The sequence below is a fragment of the Acinonyx jubatus genome, chromosome B2, assembly GCF_027475565.1.
Source record: "Acinonyx jubatus isolate Ajub_Pintada_27869175 chromosome B2, VMU_Ajub_asm_v1.0, whole genome shotgun sequence".
NCBI lineage: Eukaryota > Metazoa > Chordata > Mammalia > Carnivora > Felidae > Acinonyx > Acinonyx jubatus.
In genome coordinates this window covers 46,540,774-46,553,881 of record NC_069385.1, presented here as the reverse complement: position 1 = coordinate 46,553,881, position 13,108 = coordinate 46,540,774, and the positions used below count along the sequence as shown (strand labels likewise).

General features: G+C 39.8%; 1 protein-coding gene across 1 annotated transcript in view; it reads right to left on the bottom strand.

Annotated features, from left to right (window-relative positions):
• Positions 1-3,668: 3,668 nt before the first annotated feature.
• TRAPPC3L (trafficking protein particle complex subunit 3L) overlaps positions 3,669-13,108 on the bottom strand; it is a 42,151-nt gene continuing 32,711 nt past the window's right edge. Inside the window, exons 4-5 of the mRNA XM_053222348.1 lie at positions 11,122-11,307; positions 3,669-6,418 (exon numbers count right to left, since the gene is read on the bottom strand). Coding sequence (XP_053078323.1) covers positions 6,299-6,418; positions 11,122-11,307 — 306 coding nt within the window. The 3' untranslated portion in view covers positions 3,669-6,298. The remainder of the gene's footprint in view (positions 6,419-11,121; positions 11,308-13,108) is intronic.

Below are 13,108 nucleotides of genomic sequence, written 5' to 3'. Positions count from 1 at the left end.
TCTGAACATCTGATGTTGTTTGGATGCTTCAAAGGCACCTCAAACTCAAAATATTCAAAGCTTATTAGCTTCTTTTCTAAGCTGCCTCCTTGTGGTTCCTCAGCCTCCCAAGAGAGACAGGAGACACTCCAGAGCCATTGCCACTCCTACTACTCTCTAGCCTCTTTGATGCACTGAAAGCGCCAGCAAATTGAACTCCTTTGTAGTTTCCTGTCCAACTTTGTCTTTGTTATCAACCTAATGACTCACAGATTGTTATGAAAATTAAGTGACACAGCATATAATTAATGTGCATAGCACCTGATAAAAATCTTAATTGAATCCCAAACCAAGAAAGTAGCATTTCCAGGTGCCTCTGTTGTTTGATATATACAGGCCACAAGGAATTAGCGTTTCCTCTTTTAAGCCATTAAACTCTATGTGATTCATGCACTGCACAGAAACAGCAAAGTCACTAAGTAGTCTGCTGGCTTGAAAGATAGAGGCCACTGAGAGTCTCCGGAAATCGGGATTGTTCTGAGTTTGCAATCCCCAGGTGACTCCTGAAGTGATTTAAGTTTCCAGGAAAAATAGTTGACGTACCAGAAATGTATGAGTTTTGTTTGTTTTTAAAGAGCTACCACTGATTTAAAAGGTCTTCTCCCTGTGGGATCTCCCCTTTCTGGGACTTGTGTGCTGGGTGGATGCACACTATCATGCCAGTCTCTCTCTATTCTCTGTCTCCCACAGCCCTTTCCTTTCTGTGAGGAGGAGAGCTGTTGTAAATCCAACTTCATTTCGTTGAGCATTCAACCATGTGAAAAATGTAATAATAAAGTTTATTCTCTTTGCTATTCTCCAATATGATGCAAATTATCTGACCTTTCACATACTAATTATGCAGTGAAACATAACACTACTCGCTTAAAGAATACAGTAAATTTATTAGCTCCTGTAACAGGCAGACTTTTCTTCTTTCAATCCATTCATCCTGGACCTCTGCCCTATGTCAGCAGCAATGGTTGTGGGCTAGGGAATGCCATGTCCTGACTGGCTTCGATCCGACTGGCAAGGCAGTGATTTTAAACTGGGAAAGAGCCACTGTGCGCGGGTGATAGCAGTGGAGCAGGGGATAGAGATGACTTTTCCTGAAGGATGGGTGGCCTAATAAAATGGTGGACACCTCAACAGGAAAGTGTCATTCTATTAGTGGAGATATATGCAGCTAACAAATACGCATTACATGAAGCATAATGAATGTAAAGGAAATGGAAGGGGAACAAAGGATTAAGTAAAGGAGTTGCTGGAAGATTCTTTAGGAAAAAGAAAGAAGCATATGTCGTGGCAACAGAGCTTCTAGAAGAAAAAATACGGAAGACAAAAGAAACTGAAGGAAGAAAAGCAAAGAAAGATTTAATTGGGAAAGAGTTTCAGTTTGGGGGGAACAAGGAATTATCCTAGGACATTTATTTCTTACCTGTTTTTAATGAAGGATTTCCAACTTTTGATGTGTTTTGTTTACCTCCTCCTCTCTTAATGAAGCACTTAAAAAATAAAGTTTTGCTAGTGATTGCTATGGCCAGGACTTATTCTCAATTTTAGCTTATTCTCAATTATAGCTTATTCTTATTCTCAATTATAGCTGATAGAATCAGTACTGGGTGTCTCCTCGATTATAGACTGGCACGTTATACTGCTGCAACCCCTTTCCTTCTGTCTGTTGACTGTTTTGCCATAGCCACTGTTGATTAACCACTGGTCATGTCCAGCTAAAGTTCTGGAAGGTTTACCAGAATGAAGAAATATAGCAACTGGACAGATTTTTTTTTTTTTAATATGCAACCAAGCAGAATAAACAAAGTTTGCCTCTCTTTTTAAAGAAGGAAATGTTTGTCATACCAGGTTTCTAGGGCTGGGAGGCTACTGCCTTCATCATGGACTTCAGTGTTACTGAGGAGAAATTAATTAGCCTCCCTAGCTGGTGGATGAGACAGTGGAATATGATCACCACTCAGTCTACAGTCCCAACTGACAGACCCTTAACAATGAATAATACGATCTCTTCCAGCATTTACTTGTTACTTAACATTTAGCAGATCTTGATTAAAGTGGCCTCTTTGGTTAAGAAAGTTTTAATGACATTCTCTCACTTCATGCATCTGTTTTCCCATATTTCTACTTTGATCCTTCATAAACGAAGAAGAGGGAACTTTCCGCTTATTCATAATAGTCCATTCCAACTGCTGAAGAGATCCAGGCTTCTAATAACTAACGGATGAACCTAAGAGATTTGAGAAAACAATAAACAACTGTGCAGGCTGCTGAGGGAAGTATTTCTGATTCTTGGCAACTTTAAATAAGTGAATAGGCAACCACAGCAGGTCTCCCCAGTAAACAAACAGCTCAGGCAGCAATCTGGTGATGTCATTTGAATAGCAATAAACTATCTTTCTGCCCCCAAGCTTTCTTCCTTTTTGGCTTCCCTCTGCACTGATCAGGGTCTGGGGTACAGAGTGAAGGCCTTTATGAAATAAAAATATTCTATACCTCTTTAGTTACACCGTGCAACTTCCACAAGGCCTTTATTAGAAAGACTCAATTTCAGGGGCACCTGGGTGGCTCAGGCGTTAAGCATCCGACTTTGGCTCAGGTCACGATCTCATGGTTTGTGAGTTTGGGTCCCACATCAGGTGAGCTCGTGCCCCACTTTGGGTGAGCCCTGCTTTTCTATCTCTCTCCCTCTTTCTTTCTGTCTCTCTCTGTCTCTGCCTCTCCTCGGCTTCTCTCTCTGATGCTCTCTCACTTGCGCTCTCTCTCTTTCGGAAGAAAGAAAGAAAAAGAAAGACTCAACTTCACACAAAGGGGGTGAAAATACACTTGGAACTCAGAGGATGGTGTGCACCTTTTCCTTAGTATGAAATCTTTACCTAGAAGCCTCTCTGTTTTTATGGATCACCACTAAGCATTTCATTGATCTCTGATGGTCTCTGAGAAAGACCTTTTTCTTTCTGTCTCTTTTCTCCCTCTCTACGAACTTGGATCCTCCCCATTAATACTTTGGGTTGAAGGTCAAGGAGACCCTACAGGTCTGTGACTGGGAATTGTAGACTTGTGCTGTATATTAGAGTAGCCACTAGCCACATATGGCTACTGAACACTTAAAATGTGACTAGTGTGACTGAGGAAATGAATTTTTAAATTTAATTTAATTTTAGTTCATTTAAATTAAAAAAAATTGAAGCTATTAAACACAATTTTACTGTTTTGGTAGGACTACATTTCACTGTAAGCTTTGAAAATTTACCATTGAATTGAGATGTGCTAAAAGTGTAAAATATAGAGTTCAAAGACACTTTTTAAAAGGATGTAAGTGGTCTCAATAATTTTTTTAAAATTTTTTTTAACGTTTTATTTATTTTTGAGACAGAGAGAGAGCATGAATGGGGGAGGGTCAGAGAGAGAGGGAGACACAGGATCTGAAACAGGCTCCAGGCTCTGAGCGGTCAGCCCAGAGCCCGACGCGGGGCTCGAACTCACGGACCGCGAGATCATGACCTGAGCCGAAGTCGGACGCTTAACCGACTGAGCCACCCAGGCGCCCCATCAATACTTTTTATATTGACTGTTGAAATAATATTTTGGATAATTAGTCTAAAAAAAGTATATTATTAAAATTAGTGTTCCCTGCTCCTTTTCACTTTTTGAATGTGGCTATTCGAAAATGTATCTATGTGGCTCTAATTCTCATGAACGGCATTTTTTCGATTCTCCCATTCTTCAGGATGGAGTTCTTACTGAATACAGTGGTCTCTCCCCACCTGTGGTTTTGCTTTCATCAGTCAACCTCAGTCCGGAAGCAGATGATACCTCTTTTGAGCTCTGGTCAGAGACCCATAGTAGCCTAACACCAGGTCCAATGCCTGCATCTCATCACATAGGCATTTTATCATCTCACGGCATCACAGGAGGAAGGGTGAGTATAGCACACTAAGATACTTTGAGAAAGAGAAAGCCCACATTTACACAACTTTTATTATAGTACATTGCTATCATTGTTTTATCATTATTGTTATAAATATCTTACTGTGCCTAATTTATATATTAAACTTTATCACAGATATGTATATATATAGGGCTCAGTACTATCAGTGGCTTCAGGCATCCATTGGGGTCTTGGAACATATCCCCTGGGAATAAGGTGGAGGGGACTACTGAACAGTCTTTTCTCTTGGTGATATAGGTCACTGTTTATACCATAAAGTCAATCCAAAAGGCTGGTCTCCCTCTCTAAGGTAAGGGAAAACAAAGAACGGAGAACAAAACTCATCCTGAAACCATCACCCGTTCTAACACTCAGCATCGGAGTATCAGAATCAGCTGTCTTCAGGTGGGTGGGTAATGAAGACAGCGGCCCCAGGGAGTTTGGATGGCTGGGTTGGGAGAGAAAGGAGAGGAAAGTGTAGACAAGAGAATACTGCAGAGCATGGAAGTGTACTTGAGTGCTGATTGAAGAGAGAGGCCCTTAGACATGGGGACTTTGGGTTCCTGGAGAGGTGAGTGTACTATAAAGGAGAAAGAGGAAACTGAACAGAAGATGGAAACATCCCCAAAAGAAGTTTTGGGATGGATTGCAAACATTCTTCTGGAGGCATCAGTTTAAAATACGTGGCACTGTGATATCCCTTCTGATGTCAGGTAATATTCTTCCAGATTCTATTCCTGGTCGTCCGTGGAACTGGTTTGAAGTTCCTTCCATGGTTGCTACAGCTGCCCCAGGGACTCTATTTGATCCTAATACCCACTTCAATGTCCTTTTGAAGAGACAGCTGGGTAGGCAGGGAACAAAGAAATTCCTCATCGTCTTCTAACGTCCAAAAATGTGGAATTTCAGTGGTTCTTTTAAAAATATTTCTTTCTTTAAGCTTATTGTTATTTTTTTAATTTATTTTGAGAGAGAGATAGAGAGCGAGGGGGACAGTGGCAGAGAAAGAGGGAGACAGAATCCCAAGCAGGCCCTGTGCTGTCAGCTCAAACTCACACACCGTGAGACCTGAGCCGAAATCTAGAGTCAGATGCTTAGCCGACTGAGCCACTCAGGGGCCCTACAGTGGTTCTTGATGCCATTCAAACTCATTTATATAATTTAAGATATGTATCATGTCCAACCGTGCCATTTTATAGATGAGAGAGAGTGTGCCTGAGAGACTATGTGCCTTTCCCAAGAGCAGCCATTAATTAGGATCACCTGAATCCACTGGAAAGAGACTAGTGTCTTCAGGCTGGAGGGATAGTGTCTTCAGACTCCCAAGTCCAACTGAAGTCTACCACTCTCATATCACTTACACCAGTTTTAACTGATGGGCCCATACTAATTATAGCTTACTTGTAATTTCAGTTCTCTGAAGATCCCACTAGATCCCAGACCGCCATATAGGCTACCTGTATGCTGATGGTCTGGTAACGATTATTGTGTCCAGTACATTTTGAATTTTAAATATGTTCTGGGCACAAAGTATGCTTTGTAAGGTGTTTAGGGGATAAAAATGACAGCAACATTTCTAACTTAATAAGCTTTGGGGTAAGAAAGTACTTTCAAAAAAACATTATTGACCTCTCATTTTAGAGATTTTCTGGCTTGACCATCGGCAATATTTCATGAGAAAAGGAAGAAATGTGGTTAATACTATCTAAAAATTAAGTTAATTAAAATTAAATGCTATTTAAAAATATTTTAAAATTAACGTCCAAATAAACAGCTTGCCTTGGTATTTATAAATCAAGAGAGAGCAACTTTGGGAGGCTAAAGTGATTAACAAGCCAATATATGAGAGAAATCGTATCCATAGTTTCTCAAAAAGATGGAAAGGTACTATAAATGGCACTGTTTCTATACAGTATCTAGAAATTATCTCTATATAGTGAACTCTGTATTGTATCATTTCATCTATTTTTCCAATGAGAATGGGTAGATATACTAACTGAGTAGCTGGTTGTGATTTTTTTTCATTGCCATAAGTAAATGAAATCAATAGACTCTGTTAGGATGAACTATATGATATGTGAAATTCATGTATCCCATCTTATGAAGAGTTATTTGTAGATGTAATCTTATGGACATAGGATTAAAAATGTGTGATTTATAAACAAAGAAAGAAAACAGCTTTAACTCCTAGTGCCCTGCACTTCAAATTTCTCATGGATATAGAAGCCTTTTAAATCCCATGCTATTATTAAACAATTCAAAATTTCTATGGCTACATATGTTTAGATAATATTAACTCCTCAAATGGCCACCCTGTGGCGTTTTGCATGCAATTCTTCATTTTTTCCGTCTGTATTTTTTCTCATCTAGCTTTTTCAGAAATGTTATTCCTATTTCTGTCACACGGTCGCCTTTCAGTGTGTCTTGCAAGAATGTAACATCAGCAGCCAAATGAACCTAGGAAAGAGAAAAAAACAAAACAAAACAGGCACGCATCATTTAGGTTTAAAAAATTAAAAAAACTCTCTCTATTTTTTTTTCAGCTTTATATAACCAGTAAGGGGCTCACTTTCCTTACGGAATGATAAAAAAAAAGAGTTTGCTCCATGGATGAAGGGCCCTTTACTGTGTGTCCTCCAGAGATGATCTGGCTGTGGGTCAGCTCTGTGGTGTGAGCCTGCAGAGAGAAGGGTGGTCCAGGCCACGCCCAACCTGGGGGATTCCGGGGCAAGTCAAGGGACATGGGCCCACTTTTGCTCACAGTGCAGAGCTCATCTATAGCCTTGACCCAATGTGTCTTGTCAAGCAGAACTTCCAAGGATAAATGGATTCTTAAATGATTTCTTTCCAACGAACTTGCTATCAATCATTCTGTCATCGACCAAATAGCATCACTTGTGCTAACAACATGTAGCAATCAGGACTTTGAGAGCTTTGAAAAAGTATCAACTAAATAAATTATAAATATAAAATTAAAGATTGAAATTACAGACATGAATATTTGATATCCAGCCCTTCTTTTCTACCAGAAAGAATTTCCCACTTTCCATACATTGAAGTGATCCCACAGGGCTTACTTGTCTATTCATTAAAATGTATTCACATAAGAGCATCATATTGCTGACCGACTACCCTTGACAGAGTATCTGTTCAGCTATTTTAAGTCCTTGTGATAAATAAGATAAAAGCAAAAGTACTTGGTAAAACAAATAATAAGTGAAAAAGCCTGGGTCTAGTAGGCAATTGAAATATAGAAGCTATGTTCACCCTCATTTTCCCCCAATAAGATCTTTTTTGTCTTTGTCAAAATTTGTCAGAAGGTCAATTAAAATGAGCAAGGAGGCTACTTTGAAGCTATTTGGATACCTGAGGCCACATGAGGCCTGATAGCTATTTGTCAAATAGCATATAGAATCAAATGTTGTCCATGAAAACTGGAGAATTATTTATCTTATTTTTGCCTTTGTTTTATGGTTCCTCCCTTTGTCTGTAAGCTCCCAGAACATCTCCCTTCCTCTTTCTTGATTTCTTGATTATAGGGCAAGCCTAAAAAATTGGTAGGACAGAGCATGGAAGGTCTGTGTGAATAATACATTATGGCTATTGTTTTACTCTTTTGGATTACCTGTTATTATATCCTTCCTCTAATTATCACAGATAATTGAAAATTATATGCATGCCTCATTATCATGTCTAATCTTTGGCTACTCTCTGGTCCCACCACTTTTAAAAGCTCAGCTTCTGGAAAAACTAGACTTTGTGGACTGTTACCTCTTTCTAAGTTGCCCTTGATCAAGAGTTTTTGACAGATTGTCTTCTTCCTTCAGGTTCTCATCCCACTAAGGTCCTTCCTGACCTTTTCCTTCTTACATGTTGTGAATATTTTTCAGGTCTTGTTTTACTTAGCATCTCTGCTGTCCTTGATCTTGGGAATCACTCCCTCTTCTTCTTCTTCTTTTTTTAAATTTATATCCATGTTAGTTAACATACAGTGTAGTCTTGGCTTCAGGAATAGAACCCAGTGATTCATCTCTTACACATGACACCCAGTGCTCATCCTGAAAAGTGCCCTCATTAATGCCTGTCACCATTTAACCCCTCACACCCCCCAGCAAACCTCAGTTTGTTCTCTGTATTGCTCTCTCTCTCTCTGTTTTTATCTTATTTTTCCTTCCCTTCCCCTATGTTAACTGTTGAGTTTCTCAAATTCCACATACAAGTGAAATTATATGATGTTTCTCTTTCTCTGACTGACTTATCCACTTAGCATAATACACTCTAGTTCCATCCACATTGTTGCAAATGGCAAGATTTCATGCTTTCTCATCACTGAGTAGTATTCCATTATATATATACACACACACACACACACACCACATCTTCTTTATCCATTCATCAGTTGATGGACATTTGGGCTCTTTCCATACTTTGGCTATTGTTGATTGTTCTGCTATAAACATTAGGGTGTGCATGCCCCTTCAAATCAGCATTTTTGTATCCTTTGGATAAATTCCTAGTAGTGCAATTTTTTGGGTTGTAGTGTAGTTCTATTTTTAATTTTTCGAGGAACCTCTTGAAATACTCTCTTCCTTTGTTTCTGACTCCATTCTTTCCTTGTATTTTCCCACTTCTGTTTATTCCTTCTTGGTATCCTTTGCAGTCTTTGTATTCTCTCTTCAACTTACTCATTATGTTTTATTGCTTCCTACGGTTCCACCTGTGACTTCTTTTCCTTCTTACTCTACACACTTCCTAGGCATCCTTTGACAGTTCCAATGACTCTCCAGCCCACATCTGTGGCTTCCAGACATGTAAAACAACTGCTTATTGAATATCATCACTTGTTTGTATGTTAGACACCTCAATTCTAGAATCTTCCAAGCTGAACTCCTCACTTTATCTTTCCCAACCCCCAGTGTACCCCTCCTTGTTTTGCTCTCTTGGTTAACAGTACAACCATCTTACAGGTTACTCAGAACCTTAAATAATTCCTGAATCTTTTTCCCAATCTTATCTCTTTCAGTCAACTAATAGCCTAGTTTTAAGTTTAATTAGTTAGTAATCTGCCTTATTAATGTTCACATCGATCTCCTCTCCACTCCTATTGTCAGGGCTTTATTCTGGTTTTTCTTGAGGTTACCATCATCAGCTTCCTAACTGCCCTCTTCTTCCCTCCAGCATTGTACCCTCCTCCTGTATACTTTCACTTTGTTGACAAAGGGATAAAATTCCTAAAACACAAATTTCAAAATACCATTCCCTTATTTGTAAACCTATAATGGGTCTCTGCTGCTTTCAATATAACTATCTTTAGATTGTTCCCAAGGTTGTCATATGAATGTGCCCCACCACTTTTTAAAAATCAGGCCTCGGGGCGCCTGGGTGGCGCAGTCGGTTAGGCGTCCGACTTCAGCCAGGTCACGATCTCGCGGTCCGTGAGTTCGAGCCCCGCATCAGGCTCTGGGCTGATGGCTCAGAGCCTGGAGCCTGTTTCCGATTCTGTGTCTCCCTCTCTCTCTGCCCCTCCCCCGTTCATGCTCTGTCTCTCTCTGTCCCAAAAATAAATAAAAAACGTTGAAAAAAAAATTAACAATCAGGCCTCTATTGAGGAGGGCACCTGTTGGGATGAGCACTGGGTGTTGTATGGAAACCAATATGACAATAAATTATATTTAATATAAAAAATAAAATAAAATAAAAAATAAAAATCAAGCCTCTGTAAAGAATTGAAACCTTACTCGAGACAATATCTCAATCTACATGTCACCTCTATGGAATTAATTCAAGTTTCTCATTCCTTGAATGAAACATTCTTTTTGTGTCTTTGGACATGCTATTCCTTTTACCTGGAACATTATTTTCCCCTGCTTCCCTTACCCCATGGCCTTCACCTTCTATTTATCCTAGTTTCTCTAGGAAGTTATCTCTGCCCTACCAACCACCCCAACCCAGGTCCTCCCCTAGCCATTTATCCACACTTTTTTACACATCTATCTGACTTCTCTACTGGACAGAAACTCTTTTATTATTATTATTATTTTTTTTAATGTTCATTTATTCTTGAGAGAGAGAGAGAGACACAGCATGAGCAGGGGAAGGGCAGAGTGAGAGAGGGAGACACAGAATCCGAAGTAGGCTCCAGGCTCTGAGCTGCCAGCACAGAACCCAACGTGGGACTGGAACTCATGAACCGCAAGATCATGACCTGAGCCGAAGTCGGACGCTCAACCGACTGAGCCACCCAGGTGCCCCTGTACTAGACAGAAACTCTTGAAGGGCAGCAACTATGTCTTATTCACCTTGTACGCTCAATGCCTTTTTTTTTTTTTTTTGAATAATTATCTGGACTTAGATTTGTTTGGAAGCACAATTATTTACTTACTTTTCCACACAAATTAAATTCACTAAAAAATTGCTGTCAGTGCTACTTTTTTTTTGATAATGTAATTCCTACATTTCAAACTATTTTTCAGGCCTTTTTAAGTCTCTTATTTCTTTTCTCTCTTCATTAATTTTTATTTTTAAAATATCTTTTTTTTTTTTTTATAATTTGTTGTCAAACTGGCTAACATACAGTGTGCTCTTGGTTTTTGTATGTAAGCAATGAATCACGGGAATCTACTCCCCAAACCAAGAGCTCAATGCCTTTTCACAGATGCGAATCACCTCACCGTCTTTGTTCAGTCAATGAATAATTCAGGTGTGGAAGCCAGCCTCCAAAATCGACTGCAGTGATCTTTGCCTCCTGTTATTCACACACCCTCAGGTAGGGCCCTCCCACACAGTACCAGGGCCAGCAGCACCTGTTGTGACTGTATCTACCAGGGAGCCTATGTGGCAAGGACTTTCATGAAGCCTCTAGCCAGCTGCCAGCCAGCCAGTGAGACCACGTGAGTGAGCATGGAGGTGGATCGTCTAGCCTCAGTCAAGTGTTCAGGGACTGCAGCCCTGAAGGGACCAACAGCCGGATCGTGTGTGTATTACGCTCTGAAAGGCTGTTAGCCACAACCACCTAGCAAAACTCTTCCGGGATTTCTGATTCTTAGAAACTGTGTGAGATAATAAATATTAGTTGTTTTAAACCATTGTATGTGGGGGTAATCTGTTACACAGCACGAGATAAGGAATATACCCAACACAATGAAATAGATATGCTTTACCATTTCCAGGGCACCTCTGATAATCCCACAGAGTAAATTGCAGTAGCACAGAGACGATCGCCCGGCAGGGAGCTCTTCCACAAACTCCACCAGAGGATTCTTGTCTAAGATCAGGGAAAATTCAGTTCTGCTTGGATTGTTACAGGTCACACTTGGTGTAATTCCCAGGTACATCTTAAAGGCAACCTAATAAAAAGGGGGGGGAAAATCTGCTAAAAAACTTGGTCTGGAACAAGTATCTATTATTAGCAAAGCACCCAGATATTCTGTTCCAGGCAGTGCAGCACAATGGTTAAGCATGTGGAGTTTGTAGTCAGCCAGTGTGGGCTCACACTCAGCTTTGGCATGTACCCACCCTATGACCTGTATAAGTCTTAAAGAGTTTTATTTTTATGGGATATCCTAAGGGACTAGTTTTCTGTGGAAGCAATATGCTTTATGAAGCAGAGTTAAGCATTATTTCTCAAAAAATCTTTTTCAAAAATAAATATCCTTCAGGAGGGTAAGAAATTAAAATATCAGTCATCAACATCCCAGCATGATAGGTGTCATGTGAGCCTAGGAAAGGGTAAGATCCTGAATGAGAAGGAACGCAAGACATATCCACCACAATTGGAAGGTGATAGAGTAGAGGGTGCTGTCGGACAATCAGACTCAAGGGTGTGCTTTGGAAAGTGGAGGAAGTCATATCACAAAGGATGATTAGTCTCTGAGAAGGAGCAAGGGATAGTGGTGGTATGATTTACATAAATGAGTCATAAAGTAACTTCTGAAAAAAGTCTGCTGTATTGAAGGGCTTACAGATTTTTACCATGTTGAGATGGAGAAAATCTTGGAGACTATTTCTTTTATACCTCTAGTTTCATAAGTGAGCAGGTTGCGATTCAGAGAAGTCGAATGACATGGCCAAGCCCATGCTATTGCTCAGTCCCTTGACTTCTGGGCCAAGGAACTTTCTTTTCACCAAATGCACTGGAATTTGAAGTTTATTATTGGAAACTTGTGAACTTGTCTTTCAAGTGTCTTAATTATTTAATTTTTTAAAAAGGTTTATTTATATATTTTGAGACAGAGAGCATTAGCAGGAGAGGGGTAGAGAGAGAGGGAGAGAGAGAATCCCAAGCAGGCTCTGTACTGTTATCATACAGCCCCACCATGGGGCTCGATCCCACAAACGGTGAGATCATGACCCGAGCTGAGATCAAGAGTCAGACGCTTAACCAATTGAGCCACCCAGGTGCCCCAATTAATTTAATTTTTAAAATTAAGAGCAGTATAGGACAGAAATGGAAACAATTTTCTTAAATTATTTATAGTTAGAAGTCCTGAAAGGTTCATCATTCATTCAATAGGTACTCACTGAACACTGCATTTCTAGCACACAATGCGAGTTCAATAACTATTTGAAAAACAAATTATTAAATGAGCATCCATTCTGTGTTTGAGACCATGTTTAGGCCCAGAATACAAAAGTTCATAAATATTGTTCCTGTTTTATAAGAGCTCATAGTAAAAAGGTATTAAAAAAACTGCAATGGTGTAAGTCCTGCAAGTACAGTGTTCTATATTAGGAAGCAATCCTGCAAATACTCACAGAGAAGGAAACGCTATTCTGTTCATGAATATTGAGTGAGAATTTGCCAGGTGGACAGGGTGGGAGTGGGAGGTGTTCTAGGTGGAGGAAACATGTCATGGGCAGGAAATACCATGATCAAGTTCAGGGCAGACTGGTATTTATCAGTTGTGGGTAGCATAAAGCCCCGAAGGTGTGAGTAGGTTAGGACAGAATTGAATTTCCATTTGAAGGATCTCCTTTGTGTGAGCTTGGAGGATGGATTTGGGTTGAGGGTAGGGTTGGGCAGGAGGTCAAAGGCAGAGATAGTAATCAAGAGGTTACTAGGAAAGAAATGATGAGGACCTTCTCATTTTGTCTTTCACTGAAAACTCAAATGCTCCCTAAACTTTTCCATAGAAATTTTAGGTAGCC